General features: G+C 41.5%; 1 protein-coding gene and 1 long non-coding RNA gene across 2 annotated transcripts in view; both read left to right on the top strand.

Moving 5' to 3' along the window:
• Positions 1-12,412: 12,412 nt before the first annotated feature.
• LOC116223549 lies at positions 12,413-13,590 on the top strand. The gene is made up of 3 exons (XR_004165138.2): positions 12,413-12,478; positions 12,774-12,884; positions 13,207-13,590. It is a non-coding gene; the product is annotated as an uncharacterized LOC116223549 (long non-coding RNA).
• Positions 13,591-17,633: 4,043 nt separating this feature from the next.
• LOC116223399 (tripartite motif-containing protein 16-like) overlaps positions 17,634-25,304 on the top strand; it is an 8,856-nt gene continuing 1,185 nt past the window's right edge. The window contains exons 1-4 of the mRNA XM_031579815.1: positions 17,634-17,645; positions 20,631-20,735; positions 20,920-21,018; positions 23,334-23,601. Of these exons, the coding sequence (XP_031435675.1) occupies positions 20,671-20,735; positions 20,920-21,018; positions 23,334-23,601 (432 nt within the window). The 5' untranslated portion in view covers positions 17,634-17,645; positions 20,631-20,670. The remainder of the gene's footprint in view (positions 17,646-20,630; positions 20,736-20,919; positions 21,019-23,333; positions 23,602-25,304) is intronic.

The raw sequence follows: 25,304 nt of genomic DNA, 5'->3' as shown, positions 1-25,304 counted from the left end.
TGCAACCAGATCTCAATGCCCCTGGTGACCCTGCTTCTCTGCATACATGACACCCTAGTGCTTTATTGGACAAAAAAAGAAACGGGTATTTGGTTTGGAAGTGTTCGTATTGGGCCAAAGTCCAACAAATTGGTAAATTATTACTGAGGGCTACTGTTGAGCTGCTGCTACCACTACTGAGGGCTGACGCTGAGCTGCTGCTGATGTCTGACGCTGGCCTGTTACCACTGCTGATGTCTGACGCTGGCCTGTTACCACTGCTGATGTCTGACGCTGGCCTGCTGCTGTTACCACTGCTGAGGGCTGACGCTGGCCTGTTACCACTGCTGATGTCTGACGCTGGCCTGCTACCACTACTGAGGGCTGACGCTGAGCTGCTGCTGATGTCTGACGCTGGCCTGTTACCACTGCTGATGTCTGACGCTGGCCTGTTACCACTGCTGATGTCTGACGCTGGCCTGCTGCTGCTACCACTGCTGATGTCTGACGCTGGCCTGTTACCACTGCTGATGTCTGACGCTGGCCTGCTACCACTGCTGATGTCTGACGCTGGGCTGCTGCTACTACCACTGCTGATGTCTGACGCTGGCCTGTTACCACTGCTGATGTCTGACGCTGGGCTGCTGCTGCTACCACTGCTGATGTCTGACGCTGGGCTGCTGCTGCTACCACTGCTGAGGGCTGACGCTGGCCTGCTACCACTGCTGATGTCTGACGCTGGGCTGCTGCTGCTACCACTGCTGATGTCTGACGCTGGCCTGCTGCTGTTACCACTGCTGAGGGCTGACGCTGGGCTGCTGCTGCTACCACTGCTGAGGGCTGACGCTGGCCTGTTACCACTGCTGATGTCTGACGCTGGCCTGTTACCACTGCTGAGGGCTGCTGCTTGGCTGCTGGTTGTGCCTTTGTTAAGGGCTTTGCTCTTGCCGCTATTAAATTCATATGTATTTCACATATCACTTTGTTTTTCATCTTGTTATTGTTGATGCTGTTGTTGTTGTTATCATTATTATTATCAGTAGTAGTAATTGTTATAGTAGTAGTAGTATTGGGCCTATTTGGCTTAACAGCCTTAACTTACCCCCCAAAGAAATCATCCAGGGTCCGCTTCATTGTGTTTACAAATCACTTGTTGCTATCACTTGAACTTGTTGCTCATTCCACTTTATTCAGTGTCTGAATGAATGAATGAACACAATCAGCGTAGTCAACTAAACAGTTTGTTTACCTTAAAATGAATGGTTTAATATGCCCTCTCCGTCTTGTTTACAGTTTCAGCATAGTTCATGGGCATGCAAAAAAAAAAAATCTGAGATGTCAAAGATTTTTTGTGTGAAATATGTTGTTTCCAGTATCCTACATAGATAGTCAGCTAACGCTAAATTAAATGTGAAATGGGTTCGGTGAGGACAAACGTATTCACTTTGAGCTGGTTGCTATGGTTGTTGCTTATAGCTGGGTGCTATGGTTACCTAGTTATGCTAGCTAACTAGCTAGCTAAGGAAACTTGTACTAACCTTAAACGATTTAAATGGAAGAGTGCCATTTACATAAAATGATAGCTAGTTATCTAGCTGATTTAACTTATAAAATTATAATGGGAAAAGGTAGAAACCCTCAGGGTGCCTGTGCAACTTTGTATGAATGAGTTCATAGTCATGAGTTCATATTGACACATATTAACACGAAACGTTCAGCGCATATTACCTTTCCTATGTGTGTGTAAAGAATGCTGATATGAAATATGAAAACAACCAGTAGAAACGTCTTTGTGTATAATGTTGTTCAAAAACTTACCCTGGATGAAAATGCTGCAGAATGCAGTCCAGAAGTAAAATTTGACACTAAACACAAATAATTGAAACCAAGACGTTCACACGCGCAGGTCGCGGGAGATTGTTTACAAACTGTCAAACTTAGTTATACCTTGCAAAGTAGACGCTAGGGTGACCGCGCGGCTACAAAACAGCACCATATTCACGAGAGAATCAGTAGAATGCCCTTAGACGTCTCATAATACCATGTATCATTGATTGGCTACAGTGTCTTTGAGTAGTCTTGTGAGTTATATAGTCTCATATTGCAATGCGTTATGTTTTGTGGGTTTGTTTTGGACCTAAGGAGGCGGAGCTGCGCTCCGGCCCAATTTAACCTCTGTGCGCACCCATTCTCTTTCTCTTTCTGCACAGCTTGCAGCTCGCTCCCTCACTCTGGCCCAAATAGTATCGCTCTCACTATAATACGAGGTGTTTGTGCTTTGTGAGTTTGCTTAATGTATTTATTTTATACTTGAAACTCCGGGTTAGCCATGGAGACATTGCGGGGTTTTACTGAGCTGTCATACGGAGATCGCGGCAACCAACAGTGGCTGCCAGTGAGAGGACTCTGCATGAGATTGGCCATTTAAGTGTCAATCAAACTAGGTCACGCGAAGTGATAACCAATCAGGTTTCCTCCAGTAAAAGCCTCCCTCAGGCAGGTGACCGGAGAAAGAAACGTCCGTCGGCATCGACAGGTAAAGTTTTTACAGATGCGACAGGACAGTTGAGATATCTGCAGGATAACACAGCTGATTAACGGAGCTACAGCTGACATCAGGCAGGGGACTGAGAGGAAAAGGACTAATCCAGAGACACCGCACTTCTTGCACCACTAAAAGTGAAAGTAAAACTGTGAAAGTGATCAGCCATTTCAGACTAGGGACTGTTACTGGGAGAGAAAATGGCCCCCATATCTCTCTGAAGAGGAGTTCTCCAGTTCACGGCGAAACATTCAGGGATCCTTTTCTCCTGTCATGTAGTCACAGGAGTGTCCAGTCTGCAGGAGAAACAGCCTGTGTGTGTTTGGTGTCTTAAGATTCTTAGACTCCGATAGAAACACTAGACTAAGGTAAGACCTACTTTTGTGATTAGCTTAAATGATTTATGTAATAATAGTTTATGCACAATCTATCAGGCAACGCATATCATTGTATAAAGGCAGTAGAAATACAACAGATCACTCCAGTCTTAAACAGCACATGATGTAGAACATACCGGTATACATATGGGTGAGTGTGCAATAAGAGGCAGCATACATACAACATGGGCCTTCCTATATACTCTACAACAGGGGTGCCCACAGTTTTTTGGCTTGTGATCTACTTTTAAAATGACCAACTAAAAATGATCTACCACAAAACATGTTCATAAATAGAGACTATGGGGGGGGGGGGCACCGACACAGACACTTAAAGGATTCATGGTGATATTGGTGACATTATTTGAGATAGTTGCAGCCTAAAATTCTTGATTTTGAGGGAGCTTTTCCAAAAAGTTCAGATGAAAGTTGCTGTGTTTTTAGGTGTTTGTTGCGAATTTTCCTCTTTGTAATCATAATTGATTTATTTGTTGAAAAATAACTGATTAATAAACAAACATTCATTCATCAAGAACAAAAATAAATAACCTTGCCAATATGTTAAACAAAAGATTACCAGGACTACAAAACTTATCCACAACACAATGCACCTGTTGGCATTACAGAAGGACTATCAGTAAGACTGAATAAAATGTTATGAATGTCTCAGCCTTCACATATGAGGGGAAAAAAACAGCCTGTGTCACTGTGATCTGTCTCGTCATCTGACGTCCTGCCTGCGTTTCTGCCGTTCTCATTCTATGCGTATCAATCTGTTTTGCGATCCTTGTTTATTTATTTTATCCGTAAAGTTGTTGATGTTGTTCAATTTCATATATTAATTTAAAGTCATCCATTCTTCAACACTCGCTGCTACCTTATCTTCAAACAGAAAGTAACGTTAAATCTCCATGGCAACAGCTCTCAAGGGTTTGGATAATAATCGGATTTATTGCTTCCTTCATTATTCACGGCTAAATAACATAAAGCTTTTTATTTTGTTTAATACACGAAAAAGCTATATCTGTTCTATAAGAAAGGTAACATTAAATGACTTCCGTTGTGATCTGGCGATTTATAGAAAAAAAAAAAAACTATTTAAATTTTTTTTTTTTTTTTTTTTAAATGACACGATCTACCACCATAAGCTTTGCGATCGACTGGTCGATCGCGATCGACGCATTGGGCACCCCTGCTCTACAATATAGCCCTTTCTATATATTCATTAATAACACACAATATAGTCATATCTATATATTCTTTAATAACACACAATATAGTTCTGTGTCGGGTCAGAAATACAAGGAAGGTGAAACATTGGGGAAGAGGGGAGAGAAAGGAAAGAGAGGGGGGGGCAGTGATGATGATGATGATGATGATGATGGGTTAATGATTAGCTTCAGAGCTAAGGGAGGTAAATGTTACTGCAGTGTATCTTATAGAACTGGAGTTTGTCTTAGAATCTGTCCTTAATGCCATAGAAGGACAGGAATAGAAAGAAGCAAGTCTACTGGACAACTCCCACTGGAGACTGAGAATGATGTTGGAGAACATGACACAATGATCTGTCTCTGTTTCAGGAAGGCAAAATGGCAGCTGGGGACATGGACACAGGTAAGATATATATTCTGGTGTGTGTGTGTGTGTGTGTGTGTGCGCGTCTGTATCAGAGACTGAGAGAGAGAGAGAATGAGACAGAGAGAGTGAGCATGTACAGTGCATTCAGAACGCTTTTAAACCCTTTCAAGTTCCCCCACATGTTGCTTGAGAAACATCTTGAAATTGATTCAATTCATTATTTTCTCATCAATCTACACACATATACACATACTCCACAATGACAAAGAAAAACAGGTTTTTGGAGTTTTGTTAATTAAGTAAAAAATAAAAGACTGAAATTACTTAAGCCATCAGACCCTTAGTTATGAGTTACTGGTATCAATGGTCCTTGCGATGCTTCTAAAACTTGACTGGAGTCCACCTGTGTCTAAATGAACTCATTGGACATATACATGCACTGTAGGTGTAATTTAAGTGTGAGAGAGAGTGTATATTTGTGTGAAAGTAACCCAACTCCCTGTTCCCCTACAGATTTTAAATTGGTCACCCCTGATCCTGTTGTGGAGGTTTCTGAAGGTGATGATGTCACTCTGCCCTGTCACCTCTCTCCTGAAACCAGTGCTGTTGCCATGGAGATCAGGTGGTTTATGTGGACAGACTGTATCTACCTGTATAAGAAGGGTCATGTGACAGAGGGGAGGGGCTATGAGGGCAGAGTGAGTGTGAACACCCTGGAGCTGCAGAGAGGAGACGTGTCTCTGAGACTGAGAGAGAGAAGAGAGGAAGATGGAGATGGAGGAGTGTACACATGCCAGGTCATCAGTGGAGAACACAAGGAGGAGAGAAGAGTCGGGCTGACACCACGTAAGTGTCCTGTTCCTCTGCTGTATCTATCGTGTGTGTGTGTGTGTGTGTGTGTTTGTTTGTTTGTGCGTTCTAGAAAATGTCTGACTGAACTATCATTTTGGTGTTTTTATATGTCAGTGGTTCCCAAACTGGGCTGTATGTGCCCTCAGGAGTGTGTCAGAGGTCTGTTGGTGTTCATGAAACAGATTCAGTAATGGTGGAGCTAACATGGCAGATGAACAGTTTCCAGTGTGGGAGAGAGTAGTCAGGCTGCTGAGGTTTGGACGTGTAGAAGTTTCTGGAGTGATTAGGTAGGGACACCAGAGACTAGAGAGTTGGAGTGACCCAGGTGTGAGGTGATGATGTCTGCTAAATGACTAAATGTAAATGTAAATTATGTAGGGGGAAGAATGCTGACTTAGTTATGGGATGTGTGTATAAATACTTGGGCTGTCAATAGATTAAAAGTTTGTTTTTCTTCTAAAAACTAAATCTTATGAATTAACAAGTAATCACTTCAGACAGCGTGTATTTTAGACACTGTTGTTTAATGGTATTTTTTCCGTGCTCTCTCGCCGTCATACAAGGAATGTATGCGAGACACAATGGTGCCCCTCGACGGTAAATCGTAAGAATTGTCCCCTGAAGCAATTCGGAACACCTCAGTCAGCCCACCGTCTTCAACTATGTTGATGGGCCGACAGTCACCTGCAACCCAAACTGCTACAGCGTTGGTAACCTTTTCACGGACTGGTCTAGTTAATTTCCTAGAGAAGTCGTGGAGTGTGGGTTGGCGACCATCTAACCTGGGACTACTTTCTGTCGGGTGCTTTGCATTAAGGTGATAACTGAAAGACAAGCTGTTTCTGTGATAGCTAAATTCAGCTTGACAAATGCTACATACAACTTTAGTTTTGTCGATTGTTCCGTCATTTTGCCTCTTAAACAGAAACTTTCCGCCCAACAATCCCTCAGCTCTCTCCATCTTCCACTACCGTCTCGGTCTCTTCTATCTAACTGACTTGACTTCAGGCACGCGGCGGTATCGTGACATTGGTGAACGGACACCGGAAGTAAACAAAGCGTTAACTGCGTTAAACTATTTTATCGCATTAATCTTTGGCCACAATAATCTCATAGATTAACGCGTTACCTTTGACAGCCCTAGTAAATACACAACACATACAACTAGTTCAGGGTCATGGAAACACAGAGTATCTAAGTGCTGTTACAAACTAGTAGCTTATGTGTTACACTGGACTAAACAGTCTAGTTAATGGTGTAGCACAGGGGTGCCCAATGCGTCGATCGCGATCGACCAGTCGATCGCAAAGCTTATGGTGGTAGATCGTGTCATTTAAATTGTTTTTTTTTTTTAAATAAATCTATAAATCGCCAGATCACAACGGAAGTCATTTAAGGTTACCTTTCTTATAGAACAGATATAGCTTTTTCGTGTATTAAACAAAATAAAAAGCTTTATGTTATTTAGCCGTGAATAATGAAGGAAGCAATAAATCCGATTATTATCCAAACCCTTGAGAGCTGTTGCCATGGAGATTTAACGTTACTTTCTGTTTGAAGATAAGGTAGCAGCGAGTGTTGAAGAATGGATGACTTGAAATTGGATGACTTTAAATTAATATATGAAATTGAACAACATCAACAACTTTACGGATAAAATAAATAAACAAGGATCGCAAAACAGATTGATACGCATAGAATGAGAACGGCAGAAACGCAGGCAGGACGTCAGATGACGAGACAGATCACAGTGACACAGGCTGTTTTTTTCCCCTCATATGTGAAGGCTGAGACATTCATAACATTGTATTCAGTCTTACTGATAGTCCTTCTGTAATGCCAACAGGTGCATTGTGTTGTGGATAAGTTTTGTAGTCCTGGTAATCTTTTGTTTAGCATATTGGCAAGGTTATTTATTTTTGTTCTTGATGAATGAATGTTTGTTTATTAATCAGTTATTTTTCAACAAATAACTCAATTATGATTACAAAGAGGAAAATTCGCAACAAACACCTAAAAACACAGCAACTTTCATCTGAACTTTTTGGAAAAGCTCCCTCAAAATCAAGAATTTTAGGCTGCAACTATCTCAAATAATGTCACCAATATCACCATGATTCCTTTAAGTGTCTGTGTCGGTGAGCTAGTAGCATGAAGATCATCTCTGTAGAGTTTAACACCATCAGTGTTGAGGAAGTTTAGTTTTCTACTAAAGACACACTTAGGGCTCAGAGCAGCAGCTTCCACTGATCTGAGCTGTTGTGTAACAGAGAGTTAAGGATTGAGGGAACAAGCCTGCTGTTCGGGAGAGAAACTCCATTAAGTGCAGTGGAAAGGAGAATTTACCCTGCTGACAAGTACGGGGGCACAAGGGTATAATTAGAGTTGAACCCCTCTGGAGACTGTTTTGGCCTCTCCCACTTCAGCTGTTCAGAGAGCCCACACTAGTCCTCACCTGAACACATAGGGGGCGCTGTGGGACACTTTACAACACACAGGAATGTGGGGAATGGGGATATCATCCATAGATATCATATATAAAGGCTAGATGTCTTACGGCGGAGTCTAGAACGTCCTCACAGGCGGCCATCTTGCCACAGGGAAGCTTTCTGGCTGGCACAAACGCTAATACTCTTATCTCGCTGAAATCTTGACGGATTTACAAATGGTTTGGTTTCTTACAAACGTTATTAACGTGGTTATAATTATCATAATTATTCATAAGTATGCCATGTCATAACTACATCTCTGACGTTTATAACAAACCAAACCGTTTAAAAATCGGTTGAAAATTGAGCAAGTTATGGTTATTTAAAAAGTACATACCACTACCAACACAATGTTATAGGCACTGTGGCAAGATGGCCGCCATGTGCGGACGCTCGACTCCATTGGTCGGCAAACCGGATCTCTAGCCTTTATATATGATATCTATGATATCATCTGTCCTATTCTCACACACACACACACACGCACACACACACACACACACACACACACACACACACACACACATATATATTTACTAACCCATACAGACACACACAGCTTAAGTGTGGGAACCACTGTCATAAGTGTTGATGTAATGTGTGAATGAAGATGATTCTAGTGTGAGTTTGTCTCCATTGCACCTCATTGATGATCTCATCTCTGTTTCTGGTTTCTTTAGGTGCAGTGCCTGGTAAGTACCAGAGAGGAGTTGGTGTGTTTGGGTTTCATTAGGAGGGAGGGGGGTCATCATGGTCATCAGGCCTTAGTGTGTATGTGCACACACACATACACATACACACACTCATGCATATTCAAACACAAACATAAACACATAAATACAGACACAGATACATATACAAACACACATTTATACAGATACAAACATACATATGTACAACACAGACACAAACACAGAGACATACACACAATTACACACGCACACACACACATACATCAATATAAACTTAGTCATGAAGCACTGATTAGTGGAGAACTCACTTGAATGCAGTTTTTCTTCATACACACACACACACACACACAGGTAAAGTGTAAAGGTAAAGTGTGTCATATGTGTTGATGTAATGTGTGAATGAAGATCATTCTAGTGAGTTTGTCTCCATTGAGCCTCATTAATGAACTCATCTCTGTTTCTGGTTTCTTTAGCTTTGCGGGCTGGTAAGTACCAGAGAGGAGTTGGTGTGTTTGGGTTTCATTAGGAGGGAGGGGGGTCATCATGGTCATCAGGCCTTAGTGAACAAACACACACACACTCACAGACACAAACTCACAGACAAACAAAAACACACATATGCACGCACACACACACACACACACACACACATACACACATATATATACACACATTTATACAGATACAAACACACACACACACAAATGTAGTAAAAAAACACACACACAGACATATCAACTTTATTAGTGGAGAACTGACTTTAATGCGGTATCTTTTTACACACACACGTCTATATATATGTCTCTATGTGTGTGTGTGTGTGTATATATATATATATATATATATATATATATATATATACATATATATATATATATATATATATATATACATATATATATATAAACTTAGTAGTGGAGAACTGACTTGAATGCAGTTTCTCTCTACACACACACATACACACTCTCATACATTTACAAACCCATACAGACACCCCCCCACACACACACAGGTAAAGTGTGTGAACCACTGTCATATGTGTTGATGTAATGTGTGAATGAAGATCATTCTAGTGTGAGTTTGTCTCCATTGAGCCTCATTAATGATCTCATCTCTGTTTCTGGTTTCTTTAGCTCAGGAGGTTGGTAAGTACCAGAGAGGAGTTGGTGTGTTTGGGTTTCATCGGGAGGGAGGGGGGTCATCATGGTCATCAGGCCTTAGTGTGCATGTGCGCTCACACACAAACAGACAGACAGACAGAAACTCACAGACATTGATACACACACATATACAAACACACACGCTATGCACACACACACCATACACACACATACAGCCATAGACCCATTTAAAGACACACATACACACACACACATATTGATAAGATTTCCGTCTCAGTCGTGTGCGTGCTGGTGTGTGTTTGTTACCGTGTTTGTGTTTCTGTGTGTGGTGGGTAATGTTCATTACTTTGTGTTTGAGGTGTGTGCGTACGTGTGTGTGTGTGTCGGTGTGTGTGTGTGAATCTATGCGTGCGCATGTGTGTATATGTGTGTGCGTGCGCATGTGTGTTAACCTCCTGCTTCAAAGAGCTCATCTCTCTACTCTGGTATTACAGTGGAGGAGGAGATAACTGCTGAAGAGAGGAAGAGGATGGAGGAATCTGTCCAGTCTCTGGGTGAGTGTGAGAGATGATTGGTTGAGATCTGATTACTGCTGAGTGAGAGAGTGGAGTAGAGATGATTGGTGGATCTTTGCCATTTGAGTGAGGAGTGGAGATGATTGGTTGCAGGGCTGCTAAGGCACCAAGTGCACCAAAAAAAAACCACATACAATATTTCACAGTAATGTACTGTTGTGCTGTGGGACCAGAATGCCCAAATGGCCCAGATTAGTTGAGATCTGCTATGTGTCAGGTTGGGTCAGGTTGAGTCTGTGGGTAACAGTCAACCCTGTATATGTTGTTGGCTGATCTGCATTTAAGCACCTGACAGCAATAATCCACAGTCAGATTATCTCTGTATGAATAATGGTGTTCAGTGAGTTATGAAACCAGAACTGACCTCTTCCTGGTCAGCAGCTCCTTACAGGGTGGGTGTCTGCAGGTCCTGTTGGGGACAGAAAAGACATTATTCATTTCATCTTCACTTCAAGTTATGTAGCCTTCATCATTTAGCTTAACGATCATATCACCAAGCCACCTTTCTTTATTCAGCCTTTGTGTTTTAATTCAATTCAACTAGTTTAATAATCATATAGCAAAGCCTATTTTCCTTATTTGGCCTCTGTCATTTAGTTAAACTGAACTAGTTTAATACTCAAACTACTAGATAATGAAATATTCAATACTGAAAATATTACAACATGTTTCTTCCTAGCTTTGCATGCTGAGTTGATGGAGAAAAACAAACAACTGGAGAAGAACAAGGAGGAAAAGACTAAACTTTTAAAAGAGAGCAGGGACAGACTGGTGGAGATGGAACAGACAAAACAACAACTAGAGGAGAAGAACAAAGAGATTGAGAAGACAAAACAACAACTAGAGGAGAAGAACAAAGAGATGGAGAAGACAAAACAACAACTAGAGAAGACGAACAAAGAGATGGAGAAGACAAAACAACAACTAGAGGAGAAGAATAAAGAGATGGAGAAGACAAAACAACAACTAGAGGAGAAGAACAAAGAGATGGAGAAGACAAAACAACAACTAGAGGAGAAGAACAAAGAGATGGAGAAAACAAAACAACAACTAGAGGAGAAGAATAAAGAGATGGAGAAGACAAAACAACAACTAGAGGGGCACAAGGAGGACAAAAATAAACTTTTGGAAGAGAGCAAGGAGAGACTGATGGAGATGGAGAAGATAAAACAACAACTGGAGGAGAATGTGAAAGACATGGAGAAGACAAAACAACAACTAGAGGAAAAGAATAAAGAGATGGAGAAGACAAAACAACAACTACAGGAGAAGAACAAAGAGACAGAGAAGACAAAACAACAACTAGAGGAGAAGAGCAAAGAGATGGAGAAAACAAAACAACAACTAGAGGACAAGAACACAGAGATGGAGAAGACATCACAACAACTAGAGGAGAATAATAAAGAGATGGAGAAGACAAAACAACAACTAGAGGACAAGAATGAAGAGATGGAGAAGACAAAACAACAACTAGAGGACAAGAACAAAGAGATGGAGAAGACAAAACACCAACTAAAGGAGAGGAATAAACTCCTCCAGGAGAGAGAGACAGATCTAGAGAACATGACTAAACGAGAGAAGGAGAGAGAGGGACAACTGGAGAACATGACCAGTGAGGTGGAGACCAGTAAAAGACAACTGGAGTCACTGGAAAAGGAACTGCAGGACAGGAACAGCCAACTACAGGACCTGAGAACCCAACTACAAGAACAAGGCAGGGAGCTGGAGGAGAGAAACAGGCAGCTGGAGGAGAGAGACAGACAGCTGGAGGAGAGAGACAGACAGTTGGAGGAGAGAGAAAGAGAACATCTGACTGGTGAGTGCAAGAGAAGAGATGTGTATCCTAAGTGTTTAATAACATAGACCGTGTGTTGAGGCCCAAATGACCAATCAAAGTGATTCTCTTTCTAAACTAATTACCCATTAATTGAACTGCTACTTTCACGCACATGGTATTAACACTCTGACATACTCACACATCTCAGCTCCAGTTCCTGTTTTCCCTTTAAATCTCAGTCTCTGGAGGGCACTGTAGCAGTAGCCCCGACCATACGCCCACGGGGACACGGGTTCAAATCCGACCTGCTGTCATTTCCCGATCCCACTTCCCACCTCTTCTCTCCATCTCATTTCCTGTCCAAACCTTCACTGTCCTATCGATTAAAGGCAAAAAGCCCCCTCAAAAATCTCAGTTTCTCTTTGTGTTGGACTCCTAGATCCAGATCCTCCTCACGTCAGGAGAACACGCAGTTTGCCGATTTTGCCTCCAAACAGTAAGTCTTCATGTTTGTGAGTCTGCAATGAATTTAATGTTTTGAAAACTCCTCAGTATTTGAAGGGATATAAAAGAGCATTGGACTTCATTCCTGAACGCAGTTAAGATAAAGTTTCTTCTTAACTTTTTCTTCTTAACTCAACTAGAGGAGAAGAACAAAAAGTTTAAGAAGACACTTAAGAAAATATATTAGCTGCACACTCTGCTATTGTTTATGTCCTGCTTTAGTGTTGTTCTACAGCTACAAATACTTATTTGGCGTGTTATGTGCCTGTGTGTGTGTGTCTTTGCAGTGGGAGGAGAGAGTCCAGCAGGCTTCTGGGCTTCAAATCCGGTTTCAGTTTCTGTTGGGCTCCCACATCACAGGAGGAGAAGAAGAAGAAGTAAGGAACAGCCTCCATCCAGTAAGTCATCAGTGGTCTCACTGTGATCCTACCACCCTGCACATTTGGACAGATGTACTTTCTGGAAGCTGGATGATGGATGTCTACTAAGAATGAATATTTAATGAAGCATTGCAGTCAGCCTATCTACCTATAGCTAACACTAGTTCAGGAAACTGGTTAGTTATTAGTTAGTAGTAGCCATGGCAACCAGACAGTTGGCTACATAGGCTGAAAGAGTCAATATTTGGCTCACTAACAAATGATAGACTTAGTTTGCTTGTTGTGATTATGTTATAATTGAGCTGTGTGTGATGGTTTACTGTGATTGTGTGTGTTGCAGTGGGAGGAGAGAGTCCTGGTCCAGCGCCCCCAGTGTCAGGAAACAGAGAGAGATTCTACAGCAGTGAGACCTACCAGGAGGCAGAGGAACAGCTCAGAGAGATAGAGAGAATAATACAGGGAGAACGAGAGGTGGAGGAGAGGAAACTGAGGGAGGAGAGAGAGAGAAGAGAGGAACTTGATACAAATGTTCAGGAGTCTCTGAAGATGATGGAGGGAGAGATTCAGCAGCATGAAGGAGAAATTAGAATATTAAATGAAAGAACAACAGAACTGGAGAGAAAGATGAAAGAAGAGAGGGATGAAGAGAAGAGGAGGGAGATGGAGAGAGAGTTAAAGAGAGAGATTACACAGAGAGAGGAGATGGAGAGAAAAATGATCAGAGTGAGAGAAAAGAGAGAAAGAGAGAGGAGAGAGATGGAGGAGAGTCACAGAGAGGAGGTGGAGGAGATGAGAGAGAGCTATGAGAGAGAGGCCAGGGCTGAAGCAGAGAGAAACCTCATGAAGATCATCCTGCCTGAACTACAGAGAAACATCAGCATCACCAAGGAGAAGATGGAGGGACAGTTCAACAGACAGATGGAGGAGAAGAACAGGGAGATGGAGGGACTGTTGAAGACTGTTCATAAACTCAGCCGTTTGGTGGAGGAGGCTGATGAGCGAAGATCACTTCAGAGTTGAGAGATGGAGGAGGGGGAGAAATAAAACAGAGATGTTTGTCATTATGGCCTTTCCAGAAAGACACAACCATTAACAGATCGCCGATCACTGAGAGTTGAGAGCAAGATCTGCATGGTAGCGCTGAAGGGGAAGAGAAAGGTCTTCCTACACTTAAAAATCCCTCAGGGTAGTTTTGTCAATTTACTAGTGGGCTCTGCAGAGTATCTCTTCACTTTTAATAATTGTTAAATGTGTATGTCAACTGATACTCTGATGGAAAGAAACACTGTTTCCTAAAGACTTTGTCAGGCTCATGTCTGTGAACCATCTGTGGGCAGTACTATCTAATGGGTACAATTACTGTGAAATACACAGCAGGGATTTTACACTTACACTTATGACATAAAATGTTTTTGTGCAAATAATGTCTCAAGCATGGACTCAAACCTGAGGTCAGAGTTTAGAGACTGAGAGACTGCGAGCGAAAGCAGCTGATTGACTCAACAGAGAACAGAATACCGAACAAGGCTGACAGAGAACAGAAGGAGCTGCAGCAACTGAATGAACTAGATCTCCATGGATATGAATGAAGTTTTTGTTTGACATATTACCTACTGACTGTACATAGACTACATATTTATGCATATTAAAGTGTATTTTCATTCATTCATTCATTCATGTTAAATGTTATTGATGATGATATTTATGTTGTGTTATTGTGTTAAGCTGAGTTATTAGCCTTCTCCCAAACCCCGCTGGCAGTAATGTCTTTACCCTTGATGAAGACATTTACAGTCTTTTAGCTCCAGCCTCAATTCTCTGATTTTTGCTAGCGTTGCTACTACTGTTTGAATCGCTTTGTCTAGCTCCAGCCGCCATTGTTGTTACTACATGTTGAAAAGAAAAGCTTTAACGTCGCCATCACACTTGGCCACCCCCACTGGTCGCTGATTAGTCTGCCCTTCAGAGTGTCTGAGTGAACCAATGGGGTTTCAAGACTATAATCTTTATGAAAACTGAGCTAAGAGCATATCTAATAATGACTGGTGACTACATTTCCCATAGTGCTTTAGTGTCTATTGAAGCAGGTTTAGGAGGGAGTGCAGAGAGGACAAGAGGAGTACATGAGTAGAAGAGTGGAGCATAGTTTTTTAGTCTGACTGACTGTGTCTTTACACTATTCTGTTTTTCTGTGCATCAGGTGACTGGACCCGGATCTGACTTTGTTAGTCATGGAGTTCTGTTCCAAAACTAGTGAGCCAGCTACCTAAAAGGCATGCAAAAACCTTGCAAACACCACCAACAGCCCAGTTGACACTGATAGAAGCTTGCCAACACACTAACTAGTGTCTTGGCAGTATAGCTGGCAATGTCATGCGTGTGAAATCTTTTCTTCCATTTTTGCAGGGGGTTCCAGCCCGTTACACAGAACTACATAGGGCATATCTTGGATGGTTAGTGGGGAAGACACAGGTGTGTATCTGTCCTTCACATGACCATATGTGTAACGGAGGTAATCTTGCCCTCGCTGTTTCACTCTGCGTTGTATTTGTTTAAGAAGGACACAGCCATCGGCCTGATATTCACACGTTTATTGCTGCCTCCTGATACATGCAAATGACGAACATAAAATCCGTTGGACAGAAGTTAGCAAGTCGTTCAGCTCCTCTGTCTTATACATCCAAAGAAAGAGCTAACACGTGCACAAAACACTCAAGTGCAAAACGTGACCCACCTGATACATGCAAATGACGAACATAAAATCCGTTGGACAGAAGTTAGCAAGTCGCTCAGCTCCTGTCAATACAAATCAGGCAAGCCACTTAAAACAATATGCACAAAACAAGCGCACATGTAGGCTAGCTAACTCGCTAGCGTGTGTCTGCAGGACGCATACCTACCTCTGTCTTATACATCCAAAGAAAGAGAGAGGAAAGGAAGAACCCAAAGACAACCCCTCAATCACACCCACTTCAAAACATTGTATTCAAAATAATACTCTGGAACCAATAATCTGCACCTTAACCGTGCTAGATAATTAACCCATGAAGGGAGGACAATTCAGGGAAGCATAATAAACCCTGTTACATATGCTATCAAAATGAATTTGAGGATGGTACCAAAACTAGTTGCCTATAAAACCATACCTCAAAAAGTGTCAAATTGTTGCATAGTGTTACTTCAAGAATCCCTTGTAACTGCTCTCACTACAACTGCCTTTAATATTACATCGACTCTGGGAATACTTTCCCCCCTGAATGTTCTCTTTCTATTCACTGACAGTCTGCTGCCTGGCATGCAGGGGCGTAGCTATAGGGGCTGCACCTGGGCCCGTGAGGTGTCGGGGCCCGTAGCCGCGCTCAAAGATATACACGCGTAAGTTAACGGGCCCCCTGTCAGGGAATGTTGCTTTTACATAGCGGGCCCACCCTCGCTCCCTGTACAGCGTCAAATTGTCTCGGGTCTGCTTATGTTCAAAAGCACATTATTGTAAGAATTAGAGAAGTGTCAAATGCTATATATACACCTGAAAAGGCAAACTTATCTCAGTCATGGTTGTGATTATTTTTTGGGAAAAAGTAGCAATTTATAACAAAATCATATGCTTATCCTACATACACTATAGGAACTATCAAAACACTATTCAATTAAATGAATAAGTTCTTATTTTCTTTGGTATTTTTGTGATTAGCAATGATGATTGCTGGGTAATATGTATGTTGTTGTCCAATGTCAAGTCTCTATTTGATCATGTGACAATACAATACGCTATAGTTAAACCAATTCTGATAACCTAGGTCATTGAGCACTGCATAGCACAACTTTACTCGTAACAATGCCTTTTAAGCACAAGAGTGGAAGTAGAAAAGGGCAAGAGAAAAAAGAACAGGAGGAGAAGGCGGCAAAGCTGCCTAAATTAGATTATTTTGGCTTTTGAATTGCCGTCAACTAGTCGCCAGCCCACGGAGTCATTAGTGCAGCAGTTCAGCTGGGATCAGAATCGCTGTTTCTGCCCTCAGTGGTGTGTCAGCAACCATGCAACAGTTAACAATTGTTACGGTAAGAAATGTTCCTGCTGAGAGTCAAACAAGACTTAGTTCATTGTGTACACACCAATCACTTCTAAAATATGTAAGGTTGATTAATTAAACACTATTTATATCGATAACAAACACCTTTGATTAACGTTTTTTTTAGACGCGGTTGTGGAAGTAGGGAACGCTACGATTTTATTTTTTTTAGCGTTCACTAGGGGGGCCCGTCATAATATCTTGCACCTGGGCCCGTCGTTACTACGTTACGCCACTGCTGGCATGTAACATGTTTAGCAACTCCCTTACTCCTTCAGTGGTCCCAATACTTGTAATAAGTGTTACTGGCAAGTCTGGAAAATGACCATTCACTCGGCAAACCGAAATCACCAAACTAAACGTTGTGTCAGTGCTGACTCTTGCTAAGCAAATGTCAGACTCGGTAGTGTTTTCCGGTCCCATACACTTTAACCGCGGTGATGAGATGTATAGCATATATTTTTTATTTATTTTCAGTTGTCAAAGTAGTGGGGACACAAGTAACCCGGCGTAACTGACGTCAATGTGTTGAAATCTGGAAATCTTGTGTCTCACCGTCCGCAAATACTTCAATCCTACATCGCCATCTAGTGGAAAGATACGAAGCTTCTTCTACTTCTACATGGAGCGAAGGTGTCAGCAACAAAGTCACGTGATTTCAGTATCCGCTCTATTTTACTATAACTTTCGTTATCGTCAAACTGAGAAGGTGAGTCTGGCAGTCATGTTTTCTTATAACATTTTGTCGAAAGGTTATTTGTGTATGCTAGATAGAAACTACTGGACTAGATTACTTAATGATATTTGTGTAACCTTTTTAGTTGCCCCAGGTGAGTTTGATTCGCACCACTTTTTTCGAATGTTGCGGAAATTCTTGCTTCAAGGTTGCGTAGGCGTAGGATACGGCGAGAAGGCCCACCAAGCCTATTAATTAAAATTAAATAAATTAACCTTTTTAATGTCCCAGCCAATTTTGATTCGGACTTTTGACTCAAATTCGAGTGTTTTTGCTTCATGGTTGCGTACGACACGGCGACAACGCACACCAAGACTATTCATGAAAAATAAAATAATGTTGACATTTTAGAAAATGTATATAACAGCAGTCCTACTCTGCAGGAACAAACCATTCCATTGTCTGTGTATTTGTAATCTAAGCCTAAATCAGTGCTTGAGGGCATGAGTCGTTCAACAAGGATTTCAGGAAGTCAGGAAGTCCGCCCAACATTCTGTTATTACACTGCATCTGTTTGGCAAGCGGCTCAGTCTAAAACACACTTATTCAGTATACTTTTCACTAATGCAACTTGATTTTTTGTTTCATTTTATGTTGCAATTTTCGACCTGAGGTGAAGCTCCAAGATATAAGTAATAAACTGTGGCAAATCTGTGAATGAATACCATTTTATGGTCGTAACACAGTGAGGGCAATGACCTGGTGTGTGGATATAATCATCTCTGCACCACTAAGTGATAGGTGAAAATTCACCCTAGTTACCTCAGGACTCCGGAGCTGCATATAAGTATATTTATTAGACAAACAACAATTGCAATCGGGCTCATTCCCAGCACAAGGCTGAAAGTGAAGCAATGATAAACACATCGCACAAGGTTTATATAGACAGAAGTTGAGCGTTCAGCAGGGAAAACCACGTGGTGGATTTCTGACGCTTGAGGCAAGGATGGAAGTTTTGCAAGGTCAGAAGAAGCACAGTTCGAACCTTCTTATCACCTCTGGTCTAAACATGCTCTTGTACATATGCAGACTGAGACCCCATGCAGACGGACTCTAGTTTGCCTGAACCCGGGTTCAGTTTTCACACCTATTTCACACCTACCCACTTTTTACATTGCGTGCACATGAACCCAGTGAATCCGATTGACTCAGCTGTAGTACATCCCCCACGCCTGTTGGTGGCGCTTTGGTGCTACAGACAACTGAAGAAAACGGAGAAGAAGACAGGAGCATGCTATCAAAATAACATATGACAGTAGTTGAGCTCCAACTAGCAACCTTTAGCTTAGCCGCATAGCCTACATTTGATCTGCACAGTAACACATTATGGTGGTTTATAAAATCAGTGGTAAGAGCAGACTGTAGGTTAAGCGAAAAATAATTGTATTTGTTATTGATAATAAAGAGTTTAGAACAGTGCAACATGACATGTCTGAGTTGTTTAAATGCCTGTGCTTTATGGAGATGCTGAGCTTGAGCACGAGAGACCACAATGCAAGTGCTGTGGATCCTGGATGTTTCATGGTTTACAATTGCTTCCAATTTCATGGTTTTATTACTAACAACAAATGTAGGCTATTGTTGAGGGCTTTGTCCTTCACGTACTGTAGGCTACCTCTGAAGTAACGTTAACGCTAGCTAGTAGCTATCGCTATCGTTGTCTGACAGGACTAAAGCTAACGTAGCATTCATCTGTTTTGAAACTTCCGTCTATAATAAAAAATCTTTTCACGTCAGATTTGCTCATATAGGCTATTGCTGACACTTTTAAAAACTGTTTTTTGAAAAATGGTCTGATGCAAATAGATTAAACAGTGATATATTAAAGTGTGGCTTGTTAATGTCATCCCTTTCCTAACAACAGATAGATAGATACATTTGTATTAATCCCGTTAGGGAAATTCACGTGGAAAAGGAGCAAGGTAATAGGAAGAATTATTTTTTTTTAAACTGGAGAGCTGTTATAACTGGCTGCCACACTCACTGCGCCATGGCAACCCATTCCGTAATTAAATAATGCCGGTTGTGTCCGTTGTTCTGGCTGGTCTAATGATGCAATCACGTGGGGCAATCCCGATTTGGACCCCCGATTCGAGGGAGTGCGGATACAGTGTGCGGATACAGTGCGTTCGTCTGCACGATAGGGCTATCCGGACTCGGGGTTCACCGGGTCCAGACAAACTAGAGTCCGTCTGCACGGGGTGTGAGTGGCACCTAATATTCTAAGTTACACACACGCAGAAACACAGAAAAGCCATGTTTCTGCTTTCATAGGCACATGATTCATACAAGGTAATTAATAATACAAGGCACTTGATTATTATATTCTTAAGTCATTAACACTGTTTGGAAATTATCTCCATCACTAAGGCTAACCGTTGGATAATATGTGAGGGAGGAGGCAACATATATAAGGAAGATGTCTGACTATGCCCTATGTTAGATAGCAGGTAGAAATATCTCATCCATATTTTAGATTGATTTTATTATATGTGTAAACCAATAAATCAAATCAAACTTTATTTGTACGGCGCATTTCATACACAGAGGTAACACAATGCGCCTCACAGTAGGAAAGAAAAGGGGGGGGGGGGGGGGGGGGGGGTTTGCAAACACTTGTAAAAAACACACAGATTTTCCAGAGATAAATAAACAGGCAATGACATACTAACCATACTGGACCCGCAAAGGGTGGATTGCTACACGATTGGTTCACTAAATCACATAAGACACACCTCCTCCCTCATTTACATTTTTATTGGAGCAGCACGTCATCGGCAACAATATCCCCAAAACATGCTGCTTTAAATTCCAAAGGTACCTCGTATTGGAAAACTTTCAGATTCATTAAGGGTGAGAGCATTTTTATTGGTCTGGGTTCTAAAGTTAGAGCACCCTACCCACCCCCTCTAAAAAAATCATCAGTCTCAAAAACCCTCTGGTGTCTTGTGGCCGTAGGACACAAAAAGAAAGGCCACCTTCTCCTGTGCCCAGTGTGATGTCCATGAGGAGTGACAGGTCAAAGGGCACGCCAAAGGATCTTAAAGAACAGGAGGTCACAGAGTAAGTCAACCCTCACCTCACTGCACAGAGGAGCAGATTCACTAGACTAGTTTTATTCTTTTAATTCTGTTAGAATTGTTTCAGATTTTGTATTTGCTCTTTTATTATTTTATTATACAGATTATTTGCTGTTTGGATCCTCTTTGTAATGTTATGAATGTTATGACGTGCCTTGTTCTCACAGGAATGTCATGGAGAGACCAGACTCCCCTTTGTCCAGTGTGTCTGTGAGGAGTGATGCATCCAGATTCATCAGACCAGACGTCACATGGGAAGGATCCAGGTACACATACTGTATTAATAACCAGTGATGGGACTAATGCATTATCAAGTCATTTGATTACAGTAAACTCATTACATTTACATGAACCAAGTAGGGAAGCACATTAAATTTCTAATATTTGTAATTACATTACAGTTACACACCACTGTAGAATGTACTGTAGTTACTTAAATACTAATTTTCTAGGTAGATAAATACGTTTATTCCAATCTGCCTACACTGTTGGTGTCATATTGTACACACTAAGGATGTTTATCGCCAGCACCGCCAGCAGACCGATGCACTGATGATGGAGATAATTGTGGCACTATAATCAGGATATGAACTGAGTGTCAGTATTGTAGATGTGGACTGAACCTTCCAGAAGGTAATGACGTGTCATCATACAGTACTTATCTTCTCAACTGAGTATGAAAAAAAACTCAGTACACAAATTAACTAAAGCAATTGGTCACAGCACTTTGGTCGACGTGAGTTGTTTTTAAAATGTGCTTTATAAATATATTTCATTTGACTTGACTAAAGATGATTAAGTCTATTTACTGTTTCGAATAAGTAAAGACAAAATATATTATTATAATCTAACGTAACACAAATAATACAGCGCTGTGAAAAGTATTTGACCCTTCCCGATTTCTTCTATTTTTGCTTATTTCTCACATTTAAATGTTTCAGATCATCCAACTTATTATAATATAAGACAAAGACAACATGAGTTAATGCTAAATGTAAAATACAGCGGATTCTAGACCTTACAAAACCGTCGTAACCATCATAATCCATGTTTCGGAGACATAACACTAAATATATTGTATAGCTATTTCTTTGTAGGAACAATGCATTTGGGGAAGATGTTGAGGTCAACAACAAACAAAAAAAGAAGTATAATGTAATGTGAAAGTAAGACATGCCCTAAATGTAGTGTAAGCATCACTGTAAACGGTATCAATACGCGGCTCTATAGTAAAACATAGCGCCGCATTACTACACATAAAATAGTTCCTTGAATATAACACAAAGACACATATTAATTATGCTTTCATGTATTGAAGGAAAAGAGTTATTCAAAACCTACATCACCCATGTGAAAAAGTAATTGCCCCCCTAAACCTAATAACGGGTTGTGCCACCCTTGGCAGCAACAACTGCAATCAAACGTTTGCGATAACTGGCAATGAGTCTTTTACATGGCTGTGAAGGAACTCTGGCCCACTCTTCTTTGCAGAATTGTTTTAATTCAGCCACATTGGAGGGTTTTCGAGCATGAACTGGCAGTTTAAGGTCATGCCACAGCATCTCAATCTCAATTTGACTAGGCCACTCCAGAACCTGCATTTAGTTTATTTTCAGCCATTCGTAGGTGGACTTGCTTGTGCGCTTCAGATCATTGTCCTGCTGCATAACCCAACTGCACTTGAGCTTTAGGTCACAAACTGATGGCCAGACATTCTCCTTCAGGATTTTTTGGTAGAGAGCAGAATTTATGGTTCCATCAATTATGGCAAGTCGCCAGGTCCTGAAGCAGCAAAGCAGCCCCAGACCATCACACTACCACCATCGTTGGCTTGATGTTGTAACCCTTTCCAGATTGATAGATGTCAATGACTGGGTTTCTCATCTGTTCTGGAATTTCATCTACTGCTTTTTGAGACCTTTTAGCCTACTCCACATTGCCAGGCAGGTTCTATTTAAGTGATCTTTAGACTCAACAAGTAATCACGCCTGGGCGTGTCCAGTGAAATTGAACCAAATTATCAATTCAATTTGATTTACTAACTAAGAAACTGTAGAGCCTACAAAGGGACAGTGAGGAAAACGGCTCAAAACCAGTACAGCTCGTAATGTCATGGCCTTTAGAGTGCATAGGCCATTGACGAATGTCCTCCATTTCGCTCGGTTGTTGGCAGTTCTTTCAACGTCTCCCCAGTTGAGTCCTTTCCCGGCCATTTCTGCCTGGACACTTCTCCTCCAGCTGTTCCTGGGTCGACCTGGTTTTCTTCTTCCCTGTGGGTTCCATTTCAGGGCTTGCCGAGTGATGTTTGTGGCCGGTTTTCTGAGGGTATGTCCAATCCAACTCTACTTTCTCCTGAGAATTAGCATGTCAATTGGATCCTGGCTTGTTCTTTTCCACAAGTCCACATTGCTTATTCTGTCCTTCCCCCAGATGTTCATTATCCTTCTGAGGCAGGTGTTGATGAATGTTTGCAGCTTAGTGGTTCTTAGTGGCTGCAAGACTGCTCCTACCCAAAAAAAATAATTAATGAATTAATTCATTCATTCATTCATTCAACAAATCCATTCATGTGTCCTTGTAGAGTGTCAGCTGGACGGGTGCTGTGTGATGTCTGCCCAACTCCAGCTGTGAAGACCTGTTTGACCTGTGGGGATTCCTACTGCATGACCTGCATCAGGCCTCACTACTCTGACCCAGATCTGGAGAGACACCAGCTACAGGACCTTCAGGATCAGAGCCTCTGTCAACAGCACCACAAACAGCTGAAGTTCTACTGCTGGACCGACCAATCAGCAATCTGCTCACGCTGTTATCATAAAGATCACAATGGACATGACGTTGTGGAGCAGGTGGGCACATATACAGATCAGGAGTGGGTTCTTCGTTATTATACCGCGGCTTGGTTGAGTTTTCTATTGTGACACGAGCTTTAGAACGTCAATTAACTTTGATATTTGCTCACCTATGAAACAGTCCCAGGTTTTTGACTGTATTACGCTTGCATGTCAATCTGCCAAAATTAATTCTGAAGAATAACTAAACTGTTACTATGTGACAGAGTTACAAATTAGTGGATTGATGGAGATTTCAATTGAATGGGAAGGTGTGTCCAAACTTCTGACTGGTACTGTATATCTGGGCTGAAGACCACAGTGATTTTACAAACTTAAGGCTCAACAGAATTCTGGGATATGCTAGCTTGGCAATGAGAGATATGGAACTAATGACAGAGCTTTGGCCATAGCAACCATCCAACTCTTCGGATGTACAGGATTCACGGAAATAACATATTTTGTTGGAAAACGGCGAATTTAGCCGAAAATTGACTAGTTTGCAGGTATGGTGGGTATACAACTTGCTAGAACATGTCATAGAACGTGTCGCGTTTTGACTATCGACTCTTCATTTGTTAAGAGGTGTAAACCGCTGCCCACAGGGTTCTGTAGTCATTATTGCATTATTACATTATTTTAAAAGCAGAGGACCCTTTCATCATTGCAACAGCCCACCAACAGTGGAGCCAATTAGTTTATACATTTGATCCAGATCAGTCAATGATCAGCGATAACTAGTCTGTTAGCGAATATAGTTAACATTAACGGTAATCTCACTGTCCCTTGGATGACACCTTTGTCTGCTTATCGTGATCTTGAGCATTTCTGGAAATTAAAAGAACTTTTCACAAACTAAAATCATTTGAAGCCTTGCTCTACAGATGAAAGCAACAAAAAAAAATCGGAGAATAACGGGAAACACAAGGTACGTGTTAGCTTGTTTGCTATAATATTGATTCTGAATAAGAACCTGAGCAGCCAACACAAAGCAGATCCCCATTTCACTCCACTCTTCCCCCTCACTATGGCTCCCTTGAAGTATCCCTTAGAATAGGCATGCAATTGTTTACGCATTTACTACACATTTGTTTACATATTTACTACAAACATGTTCCTCCCTAAACTGAAATGTAAAGGAAGGAAGGGATCCCTGGCACTGAGGTACTCTTCTTTTTCCTGGACCACTGGTCAAGAACTACCATGCATACTGTTTCAGCAATAGCGAGGTTACAGCTTCAATATCTGTTCTATGGTGTCCTCGACATCAGAGGGAAATCATCACGCCTCTAAGTTTGAGCTGAATCACTTAGCTATTAAGTAGCTATTGTACAGTTTGCGATAGGTAATGTATTACTCGATAGTCATAATTAACTGTTAACGGGGTCCTACTGGCAAATAAAAGGCCAGCAACTAAATTCTGACCAATGAAGTAGCGAATGAAACGCTCCATAGACAAATGATGAGTCGACACGTCACAAGCGCGACACTTTCTATGACGTAATTTAGCAAGTGGTATACTCTAGCAAGTTGTATACCCACCATCCATTTAGAACTAATGACAGGGCTTTGGCCATAGCAACCATCCATTTAGAACTAGTAACAAAACGTTGGGTTTTAACTCTGTTTAGGGATCAATGTGTAAAATGATATTCCCAAATGAACATAACCCAAGTGTGGCAACTGTTGCATAAGTGGTGGTGTCGTTCGTTATCCCTTCT

Source organism: Clupea harengus, chromosome 2 (genome assembly GCF_900700415.2).
Source record: "Clupea harengus chromosome 2, Ch_v2.0.2, whole genome shotgun sequence".
NCBI lineage: Eukaryota > Metazoa > Chordata > Actinopteri > Clupeiformes > Clupeidae > Clupea > Clupea harengus.
The sequence above is the reverse complement of the archived record's forward strand: the minus strand, read 5'-3'. Positions and strand labels throughout refer to the sequence as shown.